The sequence below is a fragment of the Garra rufa genome, chromosome 22 (genome assembly GCF_049309525.1).
Source record: "Garra rufa chromosome 22, GarRuf1.0, whole genome shotgun sequence".
Classification (NCBI taxonomy): Eukaryota; Metazoa; Chordata; class Actinopteri; order Cypriniformes; family Cyprinidae; genus Garra; species Garra rufa.
The window spans coordinates 8,398,923-8,425,266 of NC_133382.1; the positions used below are offsets into that span (position 1 = coordinate 8,398,923).

The following is a 26,344-nucleotide window of genomic DNA, read 5'->3' on the forward strand; positions in this document are numbered from 1 at the left end:
CTGCCCCCATCCAAGCTGACAGAGCTTGAGAGGTGAAGAGATGAGGAGAAGAATGGCAGATAATGCTAAATGTTGATGTGCAAAGCTTGTCGCAAAATACCCAAAAAGACTTGAGGCTGTAAAGGTGCTTCAACCAAGTACTGAGTTAAGGGTATGAATACTTATGCATTGCACTTATTGTAGTTTTTTTTATTTGTAATAAATTCACAAAGTTTTGACAATTCTGTTTTTGCTCTGTCAGTGTGACGTATGGAGTGTAGATTGGTGTGGGAAAAAGTCACTTAAAGCACTTTAACATAAAGCAGTAACATAACAAAATTGCAAAAAAAATTAAGGGGTATTATTACTAATTACTTAATTTATTATTTATTTTATAATTACACAGTATCAATATGGGGAATACAAAAAACTAGGGTTAAAACAGATGGATGGATGGATAGACAGATTATTAGAAATTATTATTATTATTTATTTAATATCATTATTTTTTATTATTTAAAAAGCTTTAAATAACATTTTTATTCAAAAAACAAACAAGCAGTTCACCAGAAGACATCACTGATGCACAGCTGAACTTCACAGAAGCCCAGTACCTTTATTTATGGGCTGTTAGACTTTAAGGTCAAGAAATCTTTTTATTTCATTTGCTGCTCTAAATGAATATCATTATTTTGGTTATTTGGAAACATTTAGGTTAACTGCCCTCTGAAAATAAGGCAGAAAAAAATGGTAGGAAAACAGACACGGAATAAAGATAGCATTACGGAGATGGCAGAACTTCCTGTGCGTTCTTTATCGCATGCTAAGGTAAGCAAAAGCCGGTAATGAAAGCATTCATCTTCTCAGTAATCAATCGAAAGTTAATTAAACTTGAATATAGGGCACAGCAGAAATGCCACGCGATGCTCGCTCATGTTTGGGCACGTGTTGTGATGTTTGTCTCGTAAAAACACAGTAGGAGGTGATAAAGAATGCAAATTTTTAATTAGCTATTTTTTATGGGGTAGCACGCTGTAATGCGTGTTCTTACATACCTCGCCTGTCACTGTAAAAAATAAATAAGAAACAACCTGACAACATGCCACTATTGTTACGCCAAACAAAAGACTTGCACTGACAACCACATGAAATTAGTGAAACAAACTAACCTGGTTGTGGTCCCACTAGCCAATTCTCAGAAAGTTTGCAATTTTGTTCAAGGCATTTCACTCCAAATGTCTCCAAAATCAGGCATTACGAAATGGGGAACCCTAAAGCTTTGTCCTTAAAGTCAACATTACATCAAAATCCCTTTTGACATGTTAATGCACTTTCCTGTTCTTAATGCGAATGATTCCACAGTCTTTGTAATCTTTCATCAAAAGGTAATGATTTGCTACATCTAAAACAACTTTCTTTTCAAGTAACATCACAAACATTAGGTTTTTTAGCCATTCGATTAATTTAGCTGGATTAAAGTCTGGGGTAGATTTACACAACTATGCCTGTAAAAACGAAAATGTTTTTTCTTAGCGATTTTGAAAAGTTTTGCGTACTGACAACAACATTGTCAATGCAATCCTGGTTCACATGGATATGGACATGGACAACAAATAAAAATGCTGTATTATGTATGCCAGGCCAGTAGTTGGCGATGTATAAAGAAACATGCTTGCACACATACCAATAGAATAAACACAAAATATGCATGCACATGACACTGCCATTGTCACATTGCTTTTGTAATATACGTGGAATCAATAACATTATTGTTTTCAAAAACTTGCACTTTGAAATCTGTTTCCAAAAGTTTTCAGTCCCCGAAACACTGCTGTTGTGAACATGAACGGTCAAAACACATAAAAAGTTTTCCATTTAAGTTAAACACAGTGTCATGTAAACACCCCTAAGTCACAAGTTGAATATGCTTGGAAAAACTTCAGAATATCTAAATTAGTGGGTTGTGAAAGGCGTTTCACATGACTTCATGAAGGATGATTGTATTATGAGGCAAATAATGGCAGAAAGACAAGTTCTCACTATGTTTTCTAATTAGCAGTCATACTTCACACTAATTTGTAGCTCCTCTGATAACAACAGTTGCCCACTTATTTGTCTCACTTCTGCTCTGAGTTGAAATCATTATGAGGCGTATTGATGGAATGCAGACAAGTACATCAAAGAAAAGGCCGGCAGAAAATTAAGGTGTCTGCTTCAGCCCACATCAAAATGGCAAGTACACGAGTTCATAAAAAGCTTTCAGATGAAAAACAAGCACAAGAATATGGACAGCATGTCAACACACAAGTTTTCCAACTACACACAATGAGACGAGACTCTCTGGCCTGAACTTAACCGACTTCAAACAAGTTTAAATTTCCCATGCTGTGGCGTATTTGGAGTCATTTGAAATGTGCACGCCGGCCAGGTGTAATATCAGCAGCGATGCAGGCTCTGCTGTGATAGCGCTGATAGAGCTCTGTGGGCATTTCTCTAATGATATGGAAACCTCTGCTGCTCCACGTTAGCCGCAGGGGATGTTTAGCTAGCGTTGAGCTTTGGACCATATCCAATGTGCCTCGCTGGGAGACGTGTCAGGAGCTCCAAATGAATTCAGGACAAGTGAGGGTTTGTAAATGAAGCTTGTCGTACTGCGGCGCGCACACAAATATCACCTTGTCAGGAGGTGAACAATTAGCAAAGCACTGGCGTTGTAACATGATGTTACATACATACAAGTGTAGGGATTTTTCTATACTGCGCAAATGTCAGTAAGCAGGACTTTTTCACATTAATTACACATGAGAAACGGGGTAAAATATGGAGCGGATGTGTATTAATTCTAGTTGTGAAAGTGAATTCAGAGTCTTTTTGCATGCAAAATCTAACACAAGCACTGCAGTCTGATTTACAAACGCATGGCTCTAATCAGCCGATTCTTTTTAAAGAGTTAAACATACAGGTCAGCCACACAGTTGTAAAAGTGACTTCAGAGACTATACTGAATGTGAAGCAGTAAATTGATTCTGTCTTTATATTGAATTATTTTGCAGGCTGCATGCAAAAACTAACACAAGCACTGTAGTCTGATTTACAAACACATGGCTCTAATCAGACAATGGTTTTCAAAGAGTTAAACATACATGTCAACCACACAGTTGTGAAAGTGACTTCAGAGACTATACTGATTGTGAAGCAATACAATTATTCTGTCTTTATATTGAGTTATTTTGCAGGCTGCATGCAAAAACTAACACAAGCACTGCAGTCTGATTTATAAACAGATGGCTTTAATCAGCTGATTCTTTTCAAAGAGTTAAACATACAGGTCAACCAGAGAGTTGTGAAAGTGACTTCAGAGACTATTACTGAATGTGAAGCAATAAAATGATTCTATCTTTACAATGAGTTATTTTGCAGGCTGCATGCAATAACTAACACAAACAGTGCAGTCTGATTTACAAATAAATGGGTCTAATCAGCCAAATCCTTTCAAAGAGTTAAACATACAGGTCAACCACACAGCTGTGAAAGTGAATTTAGAGATTATACTAAGAGTGAAGCAATAAAATGATTCTATTTTTATGCTGAGTTATTTTGCAGGCTGCATGCAAAAACTAACACAAACACTGCAGTCTGATTTACAAACAAATGGGTCTAATCAGCCAAATCCTTTCAAAGAGTTAAACATACCAGTCAACACAGTTGTGAAAGTGACTTCAGAGACTATACTGATTGTGAAGCAATGAAATGATTCCATCTTTATATTGAGTTATTTTGCAGGTTGTATGCAATGTAGTCTGTTAAATTCACACAGTTAAATTCATAAAAAACATGACTTATACAAGTTACTTTTAGTGAATCAAAAACATATAGGGTTACTGTACCTTATTCTTAAATCAAATGACTCTTAAGTTAAGAATAGATCCAAAAGACAAGTGACCAGTTTGAATCAGTTTAAAACACTGTCCTGTAGCAAAAAAAAAAAAAAAAAGGATTTCTTTAATTTCTTTCAGAAATTAATTTAACATAGCCAAATGATTCAAACTGAATTAAAAATGGAAGGAAATACACTTTTTCATTGTCTCACAAAAGTTGTGCGTTATTTTGCAGGACATTTGCATTCTGAGAAACTCTGTGTTTGCTCACAGGAGCACCAAAAAGTTTCTCAGGGGGAAGCAAAAGTTTTGTGAGAGAATGCAAAAGCATTTTTCTCCCATCTCATTTTATTTACCAATACCATGTTCCTTTATTAATTTTATTTATTTATTTATTCTATCATGACAACTCTCTGCAGATTTTAGCATGGTAATGGATATGAAAATGTTATGTATTTGGTCTCGGCGGAATAGACCAGCTACACTGCTGAATTGCTGCTACTGTTGGTTATTGCTGTTGTTGTAGATTATTGCTGCAAAGCAAGTACAGGAACTTGTTCCTGCCAATACATATGCCAATACTTTGCTGTGAGTATTTAAGACATACTGCTGCTGCACAAATAGCATATATAATAACCCGTAGTAGATCTATACAAGTGGAGCTGGGGAGGTGGAGGTTTTCAGAGTAATTCTGAAACCTAAATGCTTTAGTGGATTCTAACCAGCCATTTAAATGTAAAACAGCAAGCTTATTGGCTGCGTATGCAACATGAACCGATCAGCTTGTGCCAAGTAGTTTAACGCTGTGAATATCATCAGTTTGCATTAACGACCTATCAGCCTGCACCATCCAGAGTTTCATTATTTGTTTTTCATAAGTGTTTCATAAGTTTCATAAATCTTTTAGAAAACATTTACTTCACTGGATTATGCAAAAATCAACTTTCTGATTTCCAGCAAATATATTATGATATATAAAACGTGCATAGAATGATATAGTATCCATTGACTGCAGGAAGCAAAAGCCCTTGAAAATGACACCTGCCCATCTCCTGAGGTCTGATGTATATTTATTTGACACGAAGGAGACATGTTTAAGGAACGCTCTGCTAATAAACAGTCTGCCAGCATTAGCCTGTGATTATTCTGATGACAAAGTGCGGCTCTATTAATCTAGACCACTAATTACAACTCTTCGCAGCTTAACAGAGCCCAACAAAGCTGCTCATTACAGGACGTCCCCGAAGGTAACAAATTATTTAAATTACATTTCTTTAATTGGAAAATCATAAACAGTGGAGCGGGCAGGGACTTTGGCGGGTGTGCTGCGGGTGTATGCCAGCTGGGCGAGCGATGGGGAGAGAGTGAGATGAGGGCTCAAGAGGGCAGAGAAAGACACTCCAGCTGCTGGCGTCACGCCCATGCCCCAGCAGGCACTGATTAACACCGGTCATATGAGACCACGCAAGGGATTGAAATCCTCAAATAGAACTGTACAAAAGAACAGTCAAGCTCAGTGCAAGTTACTATGACGGATTTAAAGGAGCGGGGACACGATTTGAGATTTTGTGACTGTAGAGCAAATAGTTTGGGAGAAATCACATGCAGAAGTGAATTACTTAGGGTTAGGGACTTGTTTGAATACCTTAAGTATGATCAAAAGTAATAGTGGTTCTTGAAACAAATGGCTCTTATGAGAAAATTCTAAGAATCAGTGAGTAAGATTCAAAAACACTCAAGATTTAACTGGTTTGAACTGGTTTAACACCTTACCTACTGTGTTGCTCTACTGCATATTTAGGAGCAGATCATATCTTAAAAGGATAGTTTGCCCAAAAAAGGAAATTCTGTCATTGATTACTCACCCTCATGTCGTTCCAAACCCGTAAGACCTTCATTCATCTTTGGAACACAAACAATGTCCTTACTATGTTTCTGTGCCTTGACACAGTGTGGTAGGAATCTTGCTGTCTATGGAGGGTCAGAAAGCTCTCGGATTTCATCAAAAATAGGTTAATCTTTGTTCTGAAGATGAACAAAGGTCTTACAGGTTTGGAACAACATGAAAGTGAGTAATTGATGACAGATTTTGTTATTTTTTGGATGAATTATCCCTTTAAGGCAAGAAAACATCCAAAATATTAATTTAAGTGTTTATTTGATTAAGTTGCATCTATTTGCATCTGTATATTTTAATTGCAATACATATCTTAAAGGCTATTTTTTTCAAAATGAGCTTTTTTCCTAATGAGTCAGAAATCTCCTCTTCAGTAGCACTTACATACACCTACAGGTTTATTCTTATCCATATTCTGAAAGCTTTTAAAAAAAAAAGGTTTGTTACCATATTATTTGCATGATTTATGATTAACATTTTATTCTTAAAAACATAGTGAAAATCCATCCATCCATTTATTTGGCTGTTGAATTATGGATTTATATAAAGAGATATCTAAAATCCTCTTAGTAAAAATCTTTGACTCAAATATGCCAACAAAATGAAACAAGAAATTTGTAACCTTTACACAATGTTTAGATTTTTGTTCTGGAAATGTATGCAAATTAGTGCAGGTTTAATTAGAAAATGCCTCATTTGCATACTTAACATAACATTTCAGGAAACTTTTTGTCCTAATGTACTGGGATTAATTAACTGGGGAAAGTATGGTGAATGTCTATTAGTTATTCATATTTTTTACCCTGTTAACCTATGTGTCTTGCCTACGTTGCAGTCACATTTGCCCCTGTCATTTCAATAGTTATCCATGCAAACGGAATTTTGCATTTTGCAACATTTTTTTGCCCATAAAATTTCCCAAACTTTCTCTAATGTTACTACACCTTCAGTCTGCAGAAAGATCCACAACTTTCCACAGAACTGAAATGCTGCCATTCAGAAAGTTGTCCACATCTCCTGTCTCTTGCATCTGTTAATAATTTTGGTTAATTTGATTACGCCTTCAGGTTCCAAGTTTAGTATTCTCATCTCTAACACTTTTCACCCACACTCCAAACTCTTCTGAAATCATATAATAGCTTAGATGATGATTCTTAGCAAATAATAACATAAATGGTCGTCTGTTTCTCGCAAATACATAATATTAATTTTATGATGCTTTTATGATGCTTTTGTGTCTTTTCTGAAAAAAAAAAAATAAATAAAAAAAATTAAAACCATTCAAGTAAATTGGAATTCAATTTCTTTCTTTTTTGTGTGTTGCATAAAAAGTCATGGGGTGGAAAAATGACTTAGAATGTTCATTTCTGGATGAATGACTCCTTTAAATCAGCACTAAGTGATTAGAGATCAGAAAAGAGTAACCTTGAAGTTACACACTTCAAGGTCTGCAGAAAGATTCACAAATTTCCACAGAACTGGAATGCTGCCATTCAGAAAGTTGTCCACATCTCCCTGCCTCTTGCATTTGTTAATAATTTTGGTTAATTTGATTACGCCTTCAGGTTCCAAGTTTAGTATTCTCATCTCTGACACTTTTCACCCACACTCCAAACTCTTCTGAAATCATATAATAGCTTAGATGATGATTCTTAGCAAATAATAACATAAATGGTCGTCTGTTTCTCGCAAATACATAATATTAATTTTATGATGCTTTTATGATGCTTTTGTGTCTTTTCTGAAAAAAAAAAAAAAATTAAAACCATTCAAGTAAATTGGAATTCAATTTCTTTCTTTTTTGTGTGTTGCATAAAAAGTCATGGGGTGGAAAAATGACTTAGAATGTTCATTTCTGGATGAATGACTCCTTTAAATCAGCACTAAGTGATTAGAGATCAGAAAAGAGTAACCTTGAAGTTACACACTTCAAGGTCTGCAGAAAGATTCACAAATTTCCACAGAACTGGAATGCTGCCATTCAGAAAGTTGTCCACATCTCCCTGCCTCTTGCATTTGTTAATAATTTTGGTTAATTTGACTATGCCTTCAGGTTCCAAGTTTAGTATTCTCATCTCTGACACTTTTCACCCACACTCCAAACTCTTCTGAAATCATATAATAGCTTAGATGATGATTCTTAGCAAATAATAACATAAATGGTCGTCTGTTTCTCGCAAATACATAATATTACTTTTATGGTGTTTTTATGATGCTTTTGTGTATTTTCTGAAACTTAAAAAAATAATTAAAAGCATTCAAGTAAATTGGAATTCAATTTATTTTTGTGTGTTGCATAAAAAGTCATGGAGTGGAAAAATGACTTAGAATGTTCATTTCTGGCTGAATGACTCCTTTAAATCAGCACTAAGTGATTAGAGATCAGAAAAGAGTAACCTTGAAGTTACACACTTAAACTCTGAAGTGTAAACTTCATGATTTCCATGTGAGGTGACTCCAGAGGGCAGAAAACAGCTGCAGAGCAAATAGTTTACAGATCAAACAGCGAGGAGAACAAGTAGAAAGAATTTTGAATGTGGTTGCGGGCTTACCTTTACTTGACCCACAAAAGCATTTGCCTCTTCCTCTTGAACTGTGAGATTAAGGGGCAGCAGAGGATCGAACTCAGGGTCATTATCATTGACATCAGTCACCGCAATATTCACCGTAGAGGTCGAGGTCTGAAAGCAAGAAACCTACAGGTTACTTCAGTCATTACATGGACGCCTCTAAATAAAAACTTTCCGCAGTTTCAGTCAATAATCTAAAGATGCAACAAATCTGAAATGCGAACCTTGAGGCCTCTGTGTGATTTTGTCTGGGAACGGACTGTCTTGGCTTTCTCAAACAATTATCCATTCCCACTGATTAATTTACACAGAACTTGCAGAATTGCTAACATATTTGCATTCATCATCAAGCTATGAATGGGGTCTAATGAAAAATATCCACAGCTGTTGAGCGGATTAGTGTTTCAGTATAGATCGTCTCAACAAATTGATGGCTGCAACTAAATTAGCATGCTGGCAGAGAGAATTCTGTCTACTCAGTAACAACAATTAACAATGAATCTACATTTCCAATAATTCACATTTTGAAAGATGAGGAATAGAAACATAGCATTCAAACATTCATACATACACAGTAAACATATAATTAGCATTCCTCTACTGTTACATATTTATTCTGCAAATATAGTTTGACATGATGATTGCAAGGGAACACTGTACAGTATATTGGTGAATCCATGTAAACAACATTTTAGTAAGATAGATAGATAGATAGATAGATAGATAGATAGATAGATACATAGATAGAATGACAGAATGACAGAACGATAGATAGAACGTTAGAACAATATATAGAGCGATAGAACGATAGTACGATAGAACGAACAATAGAACGAATGATAGAACAAATGATAGAACGAACAATAGAAAGAACGATAGATAGAGGATAGAACAACAGAACGATAGATAGTACGATAGAACGAACAGAACAAACGATAGATAGACAGAATGATAGATAGAATGAACAATAGAACGAATGATAGATAGATAGATAGATAGATAGATAGATAGATAGATAGATAGATAGATAGATAGATAGATAGATAGATAGAATGACAGAACGTTAGATAGAACATTAGATAGAACAATAGATAGAACAATAGATAGAGCGATAGAACGAAAAATAGAACGAACGATAGAACAAATGATAGAACGAATGATAGAAAGAACGATAGAGGATAAAACAACAGAACGATAGTTCGATAGAACGAACAGAACGAACGATAGATAGACAGAATGATAGAACGAACAATAGAACGAATGATAGATAGATAGATAAAACTAACTATAGAACAAATGATAGAACGACAGAACAAAGGATAGAATGATAGATAGATATATAGACCGATAGATAGACAGAACGATAGATAGATAGAACAATAGTATGATATATAGAATGATAGTACGATAGAACGAACGATAGAACGAACGACAGAACGAACGATAGATAGAACGTTAGATAGAACGATAGTACGATAGACAAAAAGAACGAACGAACGAACGAACGAACGAACAAACGCTAGATAGATAGATAGATAGATAGATAGATAGATAGATAGATAGATAGATAGATAGATAGATACATAGATAGAATGACAGAATGACAGAACGATAGATAGAACGTTAGAACAATATATAGAGCGATAGAACGATAGTACGATAGAACGAACAATAGAACGAATGATAGAACAAATGATAGAACGAACAATAGAAAGAACGATAGATAGAGGATAGAACAACAGAACGATAGATAGTACGATAGAACGAACAGAACAAACGATAGATAGACAGAATGATAGATAGAATGAACAATAGAACGAATGATAGATAGATAGATAGATAGATAGATAGATAGATAGATAGAAAGATAGATAGATAGATAGATAGATAGATAGATAGATAGATAGATAGATAGATAGATAGATAGATAGATAGATAGATAGATAGATAGATAGATAGATAGAATGACAGAACGTTAGATAGAACATTAGATAGAACAATAGATAGAACAATAGATAGAGCGATAGAACGAAAAATAGAACGAACGATAGAACAAATGATAGAACGAATGATAGAAAGAACGATAGAGGATAAAACAACAGAACGATAGTTCGATAGAACGAACAGAACGAACGATAGATAGACAGAATGATAGAACGAACAATAGAACGAATGATAGATAGATAGATAAAACTAACTATAGAACAAATGATAGAACGACAGAACAAAGGATAGAATGATAGATAGATATATAGACCGATAGATAGACAGAACGATAGATAGATAGAACAATAGTATGATATATAGAATGATAGTACGATAGAACGAACGATAGAACGAACGACAGAACGAACGATAGATAGAACGTTAGATAGAACGATAGTACGATAGACAAAAAGAACGAACGAACGAACGAACGAACGAACAAACGCTAGATAGATAGATAGATAGATAGATAGATAGATAGATAGATAGATAGATAGATAGATAGATAGATAGAATGATAATACAATAGAACAATAGTATAATAGAACGATAGGGTTCTAAGATTGTTCTTATTTGATCTATGCTAATTTGATCTATGCTTCAAATACACACACACAAATAATATGATTTGCCATTTTCTGTGTACAAATGTGTTTTTGCAGGTCAGGTTAGGTAGTGTAACTTCAGTTAGGATGGGAGCACAAGTCAAATGACCTTATGCACGGAGCATTCTTTAGAACTTCCGCATAAAGATAAGCCAGCTCGTAAACTTCCGCTGAAGCTCATTTTATATGCTATATATTAGGTGGACTATTGAGACTCATCTACTGCCTCGTTCTTATCAGAAACTGAGAAAAATTATAATTGCAACATTATAAACAATGTTAGCGGCATGAACATTCAGTTTCAAATTATTTAACAACATATAATTTAAATGCGGAGCCTGGTAATCCCATACTCTCCGTATCTGCATAGTTGTACATTTAAATGCTGACAGCTAAACACTATCATAACGTGTTTAGGCTAATGTTAGCAAGCTAGCGATATTTCTCTTCCAGGACATCTTAATGGTATTCTTGATAATCACTAACTTGCCTTTAGTCATCAACACATTTTTAAAATCTTGCAATATTTCAAAGCCTTTATTATTTTCTAACTCTACAGCTGTGAAATAAAATGTACTTCGGACTCACTTTTCATTCATAAAAAGGCATCGAAAAAATGACTTTTCACGGAAAACAACGTCTATTTTTGGCTAAAATATTATAGAATTACCCATATAACCAACAGATGGCAGCAGATGATTATTTATTATGCAGCTGCCTCTCCCTATATTTTTCAAGACGTCTTGCTTTTCGATTTATTATAAAATTACTAGTAATAAATTGTAGTAATAAATACCGCCCTTAAGTAACATTATATAGTATAGCAAGTGCAGAAAGTCATAGCTCACACACAAACAGCCTATAAGGGTGAATTATTTAAATACTAATATATAGTTCACTACAAGTATGTTAAATATTTATGGTATAATAATTAAATAATGCACTCAATATGAATCAATAGGAATTTGAAATATTTTATCAAATTGAATAACTACTTTTAAGTTTTATCTTGAACTGTAAAATCTGTTAAATAGCCTATATTTAACCAACACATACTTGTTACTGCTGTAGTTTTGTTACTCTGAATTTAGTCTGAATCATTTAAGCTCTTTTTATTTACATCAGCTTGTCATTTGTTTGGGCCGGTTATTACTGTCAATCACAGCAATGGCTTGCGCATATTTAGCCGATTTACTCGCAAATTTTTTTAAACTGGCATTTGTCATTCTTGAAACGGTATACATGGACGTTTGTTCCTCGTAGACAAACAACACTTTTCTTCAATTGTGAATGGATTATGTAGAGAAAACGAACAAAGTACGCTCATATTACGGCACAGTACAGTTGACCGGAAATGACTTAGCTGGCTTGTCTAAACAAGGAAGTATTTCGTGCATATGGTCAATTCAAATTAGAGCTGCACAGTCTACAGGGTGAAAGTTGTTTCCGAGAACCTTTTATACAAATATGATTGCTTCTCCTCCTACTACCAGTTCTTCAGATGCTAGTTCTTACTCAACTGCACAAATGACAATTACATAACAAATCAAATACTATTGCAAGAATGATCTGTCAAACGAACAAACAAATGAGTAAATTAATAATTTAAAAAAAATGAATCAGGCAAACAGATCACTATCAGTATAATGTGTATCATTAAAAACAAACTTCTTTTTGTGAACAATGTATTTGTGCTATATTTAATATAAATGCCACTTGGTTTAATATGTTGTCATACAATGCAAAATAAAATAAAATAAAAATAGCTTATTAAAACCCAACTGAAAACCAGGAATCCAGGAAGTGAGGGCGTCCTCACAACATAGTTGCTTAGCCTCTTGTCAGATCATTCTGAATCCATTTATGTTGAGTCAGAGTCAATCTTGTTACTTCCCCTGAAACATAAAACACTGAGGGCAAATGTCCCAGACGAGCCAGCGAGGAAACCAATATTCCATAAATTAGCAGGTGGTTTTTCCCCTGCTGCTCGGACTTATTTGTTAAAGGTTTAAATGCTGGAGTATTTGGCAGATTGGTCTAGTAAATTTTTCATGTGCCGGCAATAAAGCCTGCTGAGTTTGCAGTACGCTCTGGGGGTAGAATAAGGTAAGCTGATCTTGAGCCGAGACAAATGCACACAAGGTAATTCAGTTTGTCAACAAACAGGTTCACGTCCTGTGATTAGGAACCGGAAGGATACCATTAATCTTTAAGCAAGAAACTTGCAACTTTGTGACTAAACCTATGTGTTTGAAATGTATTCTTGTGAAAACACTCATTCTCCAGTGGCCTAGATTTTAAATGTTAACTTATAATCCGCACAACAACAATTCTCACTGTTTACACCACCAGTGACATGGAACAACAAAACAACCTGAAGTCATTTATTTTTAATGAAGTTGGTGATTTATGGCAACATGATTGATTTATAGCATCATGATTGTGTCTGTGACATAATAAGTTTAACTTTAGTAACATCATCTAGTGACCAATTGTTACAGCAAATATGCAGCGAAAAATTAAGTGGTGGTCTGAACTAGTGGTCAACCAATATATATTGCCAAGGCTGATATGTGACCCTGGACCACAAAACCAGGTTTAAGTAGCATAGGTATATTTGTAGCAATAGCCAAAAATACACTGCATGGGTCAAAATGATCTATTTTTCTTTTATGCCAAAAATCATTACGATATTAAGTAAGGATCATGTTCCATGAAGATATTTTGTAAATTTCCAACCGTAAATATATCAAAACTGAATTTCTGATTAGTAAAATGCATTGCTAAGAACTTCATTTAGGGCACTTTCACACCGGGTTCATTTGACGTCAGAGTTTGGCAAGTTTGGATAGTGTGAAAGCTGTCATGCAAACGCACCGGGATACAGAACCCGAGACTACCTGAAGGAGGTGGTCTAAGTTCGGTTACACTCGAACTGTGGCATGGTTTGCATGAATATGAAAGCAACAAGGACTTGAGTGCACACTTGCTCAGGAAGTAAAGTAACCTGCTAATGCGTTTTAGAAGATTACAATGTATTTACTTAAATAAAACACATGTAAGAGATAATAGTGTTGATGATTTTCCTTAGAATTCGAGCAGGAGTGAGCCTGCAGTGTATTCGTGCGTTGCTGTTGCAATCAGAGCAACAGATGAATGGCAATCAATTGTATCCTCAAAATAGTCACTTTGCAGGCGGCAGAAAGCAGTCTAAATGGGACAGACATACAGTAAAACTCAAGTGTTGTTTGCTCCGTTTAACATAATAGTACAAAATGAATAAAAAGACAATTTATTGACCTGTGTTCTGTTTTCTATCATGTGCTGTGCACATTTGTGATAATGTAATTTGAACGCAAACACGCCAGGGTTTGACAGAATCAAGTTGAGTGTGAAACCAGACCAACGCTGGGGGGCAGTGTTGGCAACTTTTTTCAGTAGAAAGTAACTAAACCCTGCTTGAAAAGTCGCCAAATGTCGCTAGATGACGTCATACGCTAATTACAATATCCGTGTCGTCACTAGGGATGGGAATTGATAAGATTTTTACGATTCCAATTCCATTTTCGATTCTGCTTAACGATTTGATTCTTTATCGATTCCCTTATCGATTCTCATTTGGAAGATTCTCATGCTAACGTTGTTGCTGCTGCTGCCGCTGCTGGGTTGAGAACTGTTAGTCCGGAGCGGATCGAAAATGCAACATTCTTTTATTGTTATTGCATGCTGTGTGCGCAAATGTTTTAGCATGTTAGTGGTATTTCCTCCCTTTGAGGAAATATCTACGCTGCAAGTATTGCAAGTTGCCCTATTTTCGTCTTTTTTGGTGAAATACAACCAGACTTTTGAGCGTTTGTTCCGCTTAGGCGCCATGCTTACTATTGACTGAGCGTAAGCTACGCAACGTGTGTAAGTTACGCAATGCGCGTGATGACGTCATTCGTGCCCACTGGAATCGTTAAGGGAATCGTTTGCAAATTTTGCAAACGATTCAAAGGAATTGAAACACTGGGAACCGGTTCTCAACAAGAACCGGTTTTCGATTCCCATCCCTAGTCATCACTGTGTCATATTTTCTTGTCTCTCTGTGCTCACATACTGCATTTTAATGCAGCCAAATTCTCAATAAAACGGTTTTCATTGATATCTTTAATAGATATATTGATATATTTACAGTTTCTGTTGTCAGACAACAGGATTGAAATTTGCATGTAAAACTTGCATGTAAAATTGAGTTAGAAGCAAAATAATTAGTGGTGAGCATAAAATATTTTTTTTAATCTAGATTAATCTCACTGTAATCTTGGAATTAATCTAGATTAATCTAGATTAAAATGGATAATTTGAATTCTGCCGAAGGCATTTAGAATATGTGTGCTACCCAAATAATGACTAAAAGTAAGTCTTTGAGAACGGGTTTCTCAAACCAGGTGGCGCATTAGACCAGGGGCTCATCTCCTGTTTCCAAAATGCATCACAAACGGCTTGACAATTGCATTTACAACACAATTAACTATACAAACTTGTGTAACCAACTATTCCTACACTGCATGTACTTCTGCGGTAATTTCACAGTAGGCATGCACACAGGCCCCCTACAGTGCAATTCGGCTAGGTATACATCCGCGCTAAAATATCAAGGTGAAAGTCATAACTTGTGTAGTATAGACCCAGCTCCCAACCCAACTTTGAGAATAGATTAACGGCGATATTTTTTTTATATCGCAGCACGTTAACGCTGATAACGGCCCACCACTAAAAATAATATATATTTTTAAATCTGAAAGTGCTGGTTTTCTGCCGCTCACTGAACAGAGCAGATGCAGATAGAGAGAGAGAGGTGTGCACGCTGGAAAAGCACAACCTCGCGCTCGTGCGGCAGTATCAGAAAGTCTCAGAAACTAAATTTGGTTTGTCCGAAAAGTTGCTAAATTGGCCGTTAAGTGCTTTTTTAGAAAAAAGTCACTAAGGGGGTCTGAAAAGTCACTAAATCTAGCGACAAAGTCGCCAAGTTGGCAACACTGGCTGCGGGGGGCACGGGTGCCCGGGCTCAGACCGCAGCAAATGAGCCCAGTGTAAAAGCCACCTTAGACAACTTTAAAGGCGATTTTCTCAGTATTTATATTTTTTTACACGTTAACATTCCAGATTTTCAAATAGTTATGTCAATGGAAAGCTAATTTATTTAGCTTTCAGATGATGTATAAATATCAATTTCAAAAATTTACCTATTGACTGATTTTGTGGTCCAGGGTCACATTTATGAGCCAATGTTTTGGTACAAAAACAGTAGTATGCCCAAATTCATATTTGAAAGTCAGTAGGCAAAAAGTATGCAGATGACCTATTACTTCTGTTGGGATTCTGAAGTGTGCATCTTACTATCTCGCTAACTTACTGTACTATCCTATGAGTCCCATGGAAGAGGATTTATAAACGGCAGTGAAGCGATGCAACATAGCGCACATGAAATTTCTTTCTACCCTGTTTTAAAAAAACAGCATATGCTGGATAGGTATATTTTGAAGCATGACAGCTGGTTTGAGCTGGTTTAAGCTTGTCCTTAGTTGGTCCTGAGCTGGTTTAAGATGGTCATGTGCTGGTTCTGAGATGATCCTAAGCAAATAGCTCCTGCTCAGTTTATGACCAACTAGGGACCAGTTTAAACCAGCTCCCTGCTGAAAAAACAAAAACAAAAAAAAAAAAACAATAGAAACCATCACAAAATTTATAATGGTTTTACTGGTTATAATGGGAATTGTACTGGTTTTAATGGTAACTAATGGTGCCTGTTGGTCTCTACTGGTAATTGGTTGCCTTCTATTATTGTTCTATGGTTTTGATGGATAAAAGCTGATGGTTTGTATTTGTAGTGGAAACCATTAGAGAGCTAGTTGCTTAGGACCACCTTAGGATCAGCACATGACCAGCTTAAACCAGCTTAGGACCAACTAAGGACAAGCTTAAACCAGCTCAAACCAGCTGGCATGCTTCAAAACATACCTAACCAGCATATGCTGTTTTTTTCAATAGGGTAGAATGAAATTTCGTATGTGCGCTATGTTGCATTGCTTCACTGCCGTTTTATAAATCCTCTTCCATGGAACTCATGGGATAGCAAAGTAATCATCAAATGCACACTTCAGAATCCCAACAGAATTAGTAGGTCATCTGCATGGGTGCTTTTTGCCTACTGACTTAATAATACTGCCTCGTACAGTTTTTCGCATACTATATAGTAGGGAAGTTTCTGATTTCGAACACATTTCATAGATGCAAAATAAGAGTTCATCTGCATCGCCGCTCGGGTTTGTAATGGTATTTGTAGTGGAAACCATTAGACTTTCTGTGATGGTTTCTATTGTTTTCAGCAGGGCTGTCTTGCTTCAAAACATACCTAACCAGCATATGCATTTTTTTTTTTCAACAGGGAACCCAAATTCACCTTATATAAAACTTACTTCACTAACGGTCACAGTACCTACTCAGACAGTACGCAGTTTTGGATGCATCGACTGTCTTTGTTTAATGCCGTCTCGCTTTTGATGGTTACATTTGTCAGCCATCAATGAGACTGTCTAGCTTCAGAAAAGCAACCAATACATTCCAAAGTAAAAATGTATGCCTCCTTAAGAATAGCAGTCCATTTTCTAATGTTTGCTTTTCTGAAATTAGACAGCCCCATTGACGTATGTAGCAGATAAATTTGACCTCCGGAGGGCACAGATTTCGAAATGAGACACCGCTTAACAGTTCTGTCTAATAATAGAATTGCAAATGCTATAATATTTTTATATACCGTCGGCATTCAGAAAGTACTCATTTATATAACTTAAACATATCTTTGAATACCTGCTGAACATTTAATCTAACTTCACAAACCTCCAAACTTCAGCAAATGCAGCCACAGAGTGCACTGTATTCTGTATAAAAACGTATGTACTGTGTGTTTGATGGTCTGTCCTTGTGAAAGATGCAAGTTATGTAAATTGGATGTGGACATGAGAGTTCAACACTGTATAAGTTTCCCTCCAGGCTATATGTAAGCTTGGTATTTCTTTGAGAATATATTATTGAGAATATATAGTATTCAAATTATTTTTTTTCTAACTTTTCTAAATGTATTTTAGTTATTAAAGGGATAGTTCACCCCAAAATGAAAATTCTGTCAATAATTACTCACCCTCATGTCGTTCCAAATCTGTGAGATTTATCTTCGGAACACAAATTAAATTAATTTTTGATGAAATCTGAGAGCTTTCTGATCCTGCATAGACAGCAATGCAACTACCACGTTCAATGACCAGAACGGTAGTAAGGACATCATTAAAATAGTCCATGTGACATCAGTGGTTTAACTATAAAGTTATGAAGCTATGGGAGTCTTCAATGAACATTCATGAGAGTACCACGGCAGCTTCATAAAATTACGATTGAACCACTGATGTCACATGAACTATTTTAACTATTTTAACGATTAGCGTTGCTGTCTATGCAGGGTCAGAAAGTTCTCTGATTTCTTCAAAAATATCTCAATTTGTTTTCCAAAGACGAATGAAGGTCTTACTTGTTTGGAAAGACATGATGGTGAGTAATTAATAGGGATGTGACGAAATCTCGTGGCACAAGATCTTTTTTGCAAACGAAATGAAAGTATCTTAACACTTGAAACAGTATAGAAACAAGTCTTTATTAACTGAGACACTGACCTCTCATTTTTTTAAATTTTGTTGAAATATTTTTTTTAAAGACTTGATTTTTTTAAGAGAATTGTGATCTCCAATTTCTTAAAAAAATTGTGATTTTCAATTTATCCACAATCATGCAGCTGTAGTTTATTACTGCATATAATTCATTAAAATAGAAGTTTAATTTCATAAAGTACAAGTTCATGTCAAAATGCACATGCATTTTGTTTTTCACTTGAATAAAATGCTATTTTTCCATATATATTTCATCCTTGAGGATTTCTTTAAAAAAAGTTCAAAAATCTCGTCTCGTTCTTGTGAACCAAATCTCGTGTCTCGTCTCGTCTCGTAGGATAAGTGTCTCGTCACACCCCTAGTAATTAATAAAATAATTTTAATTTTTGGGTGAACTATCCCTTTAAATATAATTAAAAAAAAAAAAGAATTTAACTGTAGAAATGTCTTTTAATAAATAATTGTGCAGCATTCAGAACTGAAGAAAAATGTATTTTGAAAAGCAACGGGTTGGTTGATTGGATGGATAGGGACTGAAACGGAGCTAATACTGAATTGTGCCCATCCCAGCAGGACTTTATGCCAATAGTCAAATGTCTGTGTACACCAGACAGACGTCTGGCTATATCTGTTTCTCTAACCACAGACTGGGATGAAGAAATCTCTCGTGTGGACTTTGTGAATCTATCTGGCTCTTACATCAGCCTGAGTGACCTCAGCAGGCACAGAGGTCAACTCTGAGTATCACCAGGGGCCCTTAGAAAGAAACCTATTTTCCCATCTTTCCTCTGCAGAAAAAGGACTGTTTATTAAATTGGCTAATGACCAGGTGGTTTAGTAAAGGTCACTGAATTTTAAAAACCTTCCAAACCGCACCTGTTCCCCCAGCCTTTCGTCTCAACTTCACCCTTGATTTTTAGCCGCAAGTGAATCAGAAAGGTCATGAAGGGACACTTGTGGGTAAACGGGAAGATAGGAATGAAACCTGCTGCACTGTTTTCTCATCTTACTTTCATGAGCTAAGCACACAGGGACCAGGAAAGAGGACAGATCACGGCTCAGAGAATTCTACCAATTAAGATGTGCTTTGAATTATTCCAGGGGTTATTAAAGTATTGGAATGGCTGGCATTTGTTTGTAAAGGCTATGTTAACGTGACAATAAAGTCATAGACTTTCGACTCTGATGTAATATAATTCCACCGCCTGACAACCACCTTGACAGTTTAGATATAAATGGAGACCATTGTGCTTAAACCCGGATCCTTATGCACTTTCTCTCTGAAGATGGTGAGCGATTATCCTTAAGTTTGAAGGTGAACACATTACATGTCCTTGAAGCGGGTTGTAAATCCAGGCATCTCTTTTATTGAGGAATACCAAGTGAGATTTTCACCGCTGGTTCATCCAGTAAGGGAAACAGGCTCAATGAGAAAGTGAAGCGAAAGAAGGTGCTTCATAATTAAAAAGCCCATTCGGCTCGTTTATCTCCATCATTACGGCATAATCACTCCATTGTAAGATGCACCTCATTTTCCTCTATTTAGATCAATCACTGTGAGCCCTTTGTGAGAGTGGAGTGCACAGAAGAGACCAGTCGCTGGTAACTGCTAGGAGACTCACCCCATCAAACGAAAATCAAACACTTTTGTAAAAGAACGAACCAACGAACAGATGAATGAACAAAGGAACGGACAAACAGCAATCAGCGAGTGAAGGAATCATTTGTTTGATTGATGCACGCCATTAATTGCTTGGTTGCGTAAATGAATCAATAGGCTTCTCTTTACTTTGATTCTAATCTTTATCATTCTTTCTCAAAATTCATTTAATTTTCATAATTACACTTAAATACTACTGTGTAATTAGCATGAAAACAAACAAAAGAAATTAATCACTTGAAATTAACGAATGAACAAATAAACATCAGTTTGATTGATTGGTTGTCTGAATAAGTGAATCAATGGAAGGCTTTTCCTTTTTTTCATATAAACGTAATACCATCTATAAAATATTATGCTTCTTTCAAATTTTCACATTACGAATATATAGTACTGTTATAGTAGTACAAAATATAACAATAAACTATAAACCAAAAAATTAATGCTGTAAAATTACAATTAAAAAAAAAAAAAAAAAGTTTTTGAAAAACGTATTCACTTATTCTAATCAAGGCTCCATTTATTTGATGAAAAAAGCAAAAAAAAAGTTATGTTATACCAGTATATACAAATATATAAGTAATAATAATAATAAAAAAAAATAAAAAAAATTATATGTATATAAAATACAATAAATAATAAAATTGTATAATAAATTTCAATAATTTTAATAATAAAATGTTATTATAAAAAAAAATAAAAAATAAATAAAAAATGGAGTTATGATTGCTAAAAAAAATTTGCTTTAAAAATACATTATGTTACATAATATTTGACAATATTACTGTTTTTACTTAAATTTTTATCAAACTTATTCACTTATTCTCACCAAGGCTCCATTTATTTGATGAAAAAGCAAAAAACAGTTATGTTATACTAATATATACTAATATACAAGTAATAATAAAAAAAAAAAAAATATATATATATATATATATATATAATACAATAAATAATACAATTGTATAATAAAATTGAATAAATGTAATAATAAAATGATATTATAAAAAAAAAAACATGACTGCTGAAAATTCAGCTTTACAGATAAATTATGTTACATAATATTTAAAAATATTACTGTTTTTACTTAAATTTTTATCATATAAACAAATCCTTGGTGAGCGTAAAATAGACTTATTTCAAAAATATTTTAAAATATCGAACTTAAATCTATATAAATACATAAATTAAATAGAACAAATTGATTAATAAACAAACAATAATCACTGAGTGAAAGAATGATTTGGTTGTCTATATGACTGACAGTTAATCATTAATCATGAATGCATTCATGACAGTTTTTATATGCAATTGTGTAAACACAGTAACACTGAACAGATCTGTGGGAATAAAAATGATTATACAATACTCCCAACACACTTCATGACCGTTTCTAACTCTCATCTGCCCTTCTTTCCGTCAACATGATTGATTCTGTTAGACTCTGCCTGCCATGTTGTACTGTGTCTACATGTGATGTCTGTTTAAGCAGAAGATTCGATTACGATCTTTTGAACTGCGTTTACAGCAGCTTTTCATCTTCAGTTGGGCGTGATTGATTGACAGGCTTCAGTCTTACCCCATCTGGTTTGCCATCGGAGGCCGTGACTGTCAGCGTGTAGTGATCCGTGATCTCTCTGTCCAGCGTCTTCGCCAGCAACAACAAGCCAGACCTGAAAGCAAAAATGATGTTAAAAATTGAGGATTATAGGGCCCAGAGGTCTAAGTGTTTTAACTTTACGGCAGCTTTAGAGGGCAAGCGAGAGTGAAAGAGGGAAAAAACTGTTAAAATTCACACCATGTGCCAAGAAAACAAAACTGGAAAATGTCATACGCACAACAGTCCACAGCCAAAATCCAGACAAAGTGAATCATTTTCGGCTGAAATTAGTTCATCATATATAAGCTGGATGGAATTATGTGCTGCTGAATGAGATGGTTGGCCAATATATTCATTCCTTGTAAGACCTGGGCTACTGTGAAAGGCTGAGGACATTTTACGTGTGCCTGGGGATGATTAGGACTGAATTAATTGTCGTCAGGCAACAGCAGCCACAAGTAAAACATTGTGCCCAATTCAAATGAGTTCTAGTACACAGTGCGTTCGGTCACACATTTACATTTGTTTATGTGGAAATGCAAGTGTAATTGACAACTGGTGGAACAGTGAACTGTGAACTGTCTGCTGGAGGGTTACTTTTGGAGTACAAATATGCTACATACAGTCAAATCAAAAATTATTCAGACACCAGATATATTTTTTTTACTAATGGGTGCAGGACACTATAGTTCATTTATGTAAGTGAAGATAACAAAATAAAGTCAACTTTATTTTTAGTTTAACTATTGAGTTTTTGTCTTATTTTATTACCTTTTTCTAAACTATAGTGAATAAACTGTTATAATGTGAGTGTCACGATCCAGGCGGGGTTGAGGAGTGGAGAATGATGAGGAGAACCGGAGTAAATGAAAACGTAAATAGTTTATTAAATAAAACACTGTAACTAATACAAACAAACAAAAACCGGGAGTATAAGATGAGCACATGAAAACAAGCAAACAGAGGTAACAGAATCATTGACGGACAAATGGGGAGTGAACACACAGACTCTTAAATACACTGAAACATAGGCGTGGTCACAAACAAGATAACGAGATAACAAGGGGGAAATACAAATATGGGCAAGACTGAACTAACTAAACAATACCAAAAGGGGGAGACAAGGACTAAACCATATAAGCTAGAACCATAGGGGAAAAGACACTAGGAAAACGTACTCGGTTACTTTCGTAACCTCGGTTCCCTGAGATACGGGAACGAGTACTGCGTCGTAAGACGCTTATGGGAAAAGCTCCTTTTCTCCTGAGACTGAAGCATTTCAATAACGCAGTGTAACTGCACGGCCATTGGTTCGTGCAGTGTTAAAGAAACGAACCAATGGCTCGGCAGCGGAGATGCACAAACCTATGGCGATGATTCGCGCCCGATCGCGCCAAAAGGGGCGGTGCATCTGGCTATATAAGCGAGCATTTCGCCATAGGGACTCAGGTACTTCGACTGAAGCGACGACTGAGTCGTGCAGCTACCTAGCACGGCCAGCAACGCAGTACTCGTTCCCGTATCTCAGGAACCGAGGTTACGAAAGTAACCGAGTACGTTCCCTTTCGATACTTTCACTCGTACTGCGTCGTAAGACGCTTATGGGGAACCAGTACAATCCCGCCGTTGCTAAGGTAGAGGAACGACAGACATGACCCTAGCACTAAAGGGCTAATAAGGGCCAATTTGTTCCATCAGATAGTCTGATAAACATCCGTTCCAGGGAATAAGTACAACTTGGAGCTCCAAATGAGGCCAAGGCGCACCATACGTAACATACTGGTAACAGTTATACCACTATGCAGAAAGCACCCGAGTCTGTAAGACTGGGACGTCCAAATTATAAAATCTAGCAAATGTGGACGGTGAGGCCCAGCCTGCCGCCGCACAAATTTCTGCAATAGAAACCCCACTAGACCACGCCCAGGACGAGGCTATGCCTCTAGTCGAATGGGCTCTTACTCCCATGGGACATTGTAGGCCCAAAGAAGAGTAAGCCAGCGTGATGGCTTCCACAATCCATTTGGATAACCTTTGTTTTGTGACCGAAAACCCTTTGGTGCGGCCACCGAAACACACGAACAGCTGTTCTGACTGCCTAAAAGGCGCAGAACGCTCCACATAGCATCTCAAAGCCCTGACGGGGCAGAGAGGATTAAATCCCTGTTCCTGCTCCGAAGGAGGAAGAGCCAAGAGGGAAATAATTTGGTCTCTAAAGGGTGTCGAGAGACTCTTGGGTACATACCCACGTCTTGGTTTCAAGGTGACCTTAGAGTCATTCGGCCCGAACTCCAAGCATACAGGGCTCACAGAGAGCGCCTGTAGGTCACCCATACGTTTGACTGATGCCAAAGCCAATAGCAGAGCAGTCTTCAACGTCAGGGGGCGAAGGCCTACGGACTGAAGCGGTTCAAAGGGAGGGTCTCTCAAGGCCCTCAATACTGTGGGTAAGTCCCAAGAAGGAACTGTGATGGGGCGAGGAGGATTAAGCCGCCTTGACCCCTTCAAAAAACGAACGACCAAGTCGTTCTTTCCCACAGATTGACCATTTATGAGGTCATGGAATACCGTCGAGAGCCCATACGTGCAGCGCCCACAATTCCGGTTGGGGGTGCCATAGCGTTCTGTTTGCCTGTGTTAAGAGATCTCGTCTCAGTGGAACGGGCCACGGTGCTTTCGAAAGCATCCGGGGAAGATCTGGAAACCAATGCTGGTTCTGCCAGAATGGGGCCACTAACAGGACTTTGAGTTTCTGTTCCCGTATTCGTCTGATGACCTGCAGTAACAGAGCGATCAGAGGGAACGCATATAACAGGAGATTGGGCCATTCTTGGGTCAATGCATCCTGTTCCTTCGAAAAATAGATTGGGCAGTGATAATTGTCTTTTGAGGCGAAAAGATCTACTCGCGCCTTGCCAAAGACAGCCCATATTTGCTGAACCGTTTGAGGGTGAAGCATCCATTCGTCTGAGGAGACGTTGCTCCGAGACAGCATGTCTGCTCCGTGGTTCAATTTGCCTGGCACATGCGTTGCCCTTAGCGAGCGGAAGTGCCGCTGAGCCCATTTCAGAAGACGTTCTACTAACGTGAATAGACGTCTCGACGAGAGACCCCCCTGGTGGTTTATGTAGGACACCACTGTCATGCTGTCCGAACTGACTAAGACATGGTGTCCCTTCACGACAGGTAGAAGGGTGTGAAGGCCTAAACACACTGCTAGCATTTCCAAGCAGTTGATGTGAAGGCGGCTCTCTGCTAAGTTGGAGGCATCTGTCGAGACTGCCTTCCTTCTGACTACCATGTCCAGGGGAACGCCCTGTTCCATCCATTGAGAGCTCTTCCAAGGAGCCAGGGCTGCTACACAGGCCCGATCTACCTTGATGCGTTGGCGTCCTAGACGCCAGGCTTGAGGAGGAACTTTTGGTTTCAGCCAGAACTGCAGGGGGCGCATTTGAAGCAGGCCCAACTGAAGTACTGGAGATGCTGAGGCCATAAGGCCGAGCATCTTCTGAAAGGCCTTGAGTGGGCGAAGGGCTCCGACTTTGAAGGAGGCCGCGAGCCTGCGAATGGCCTGGGCTCTTTGCGGCGCAACTGCTGCCTTCATTTGAGTTGAGTCGAAAACTGCTCCCAGGAACGCAACGCGTTGACTGGGAGACAGCACGCTCTTGGCGAAATTGACCCTGAGTCCTAGGTACTCTAAGTGGCTGAGGATTATGGATCTGTGGTGTATTAGCTCGTTCTCTGACTGGGCTAGAATGAGCCAGTCGTCGAGGTAGTTCAGGACGTGAATTCCCATCTGTCTCAGAGGGGAAAGCGCTGCGTCATGCACTTTGTAAACGTGCGAGGAGCTAACGACAGTCCGAACGGAAGGACTGTATATTGATATGCCACTCCCTCAAAGGCAAATCTCAAGAATTGCCTGTGGTGGGGGGCGATCTGAATATGGAAGTATGCATCCTTCAGATCTAGTGAACAAAACCAGTCCCCTTTGCGTATTTGCGAGAGGATCTGTTTTAGCGTGAGCATTCTGAACGGCCGTCTCATGAGGGCGCGATTCAGCTGTCTGAGATCGAGGATGGGTCGCAGACCGCCATCCTTCTTTGGAACGAGGAAGTAACGGCTGTAGAAGCCTGACTCGCTCTGTGTTGGGGGGACCGTTTCTACGGCGCCCTTGGCCAACAAATTCTTCACCTCTAAGCGCAAGACATCTGCGTCTTTGCTGTGAACTGAGGTGGTGACCACCCCGCGAAAGCGAGGGGGTCTTCGAGCGAATTGGAGTACATAACCTCGTTCTATTATACTCAGAACCCATTTTGACACTCCAGGGATGGCTTGCCACGCCTCGGATCGTGTCGCAAGGGACTGCAATGGTTCGCACAGCTGATTGCTGTCTGGAAGCATTGGAAGAGGAAATTTGCTCTTTTCTTGAAAATGTTTGTTTTTTATTTTTTCCGCTATCACAGCGG

At 37.2% G+C, this 26,344-nt stretch overlaps 1 protein-coding gene across 1 annotated transcript in view; it reads right to left on the reverse strand.

Moving 5' to 3' along the window:
- pcdh15b (protocadherin-related 15b) overlaps positions 1-26,344 on the reverse strand; it is a 277,431-nt gene that overhangs the window by 127,826 nt on the left and 123,261 nt on the right. The window contains exons 14-15 of the mRNA XM_073828840.1: positions 21,858-21,951; positions 8,307-8,435 (exon numbers count right to left, since the gene is read on the reverse strand). Of these exons, the coding sequence (XP_073684941.1) occupies positions 8,307-8,435; positions 21,858-21,951 (223 nt within the window). The remainder of the gene's footprint in view (positions 1-8,306; positions 8,436-21,857; positions 21,952-26,344) is intronic.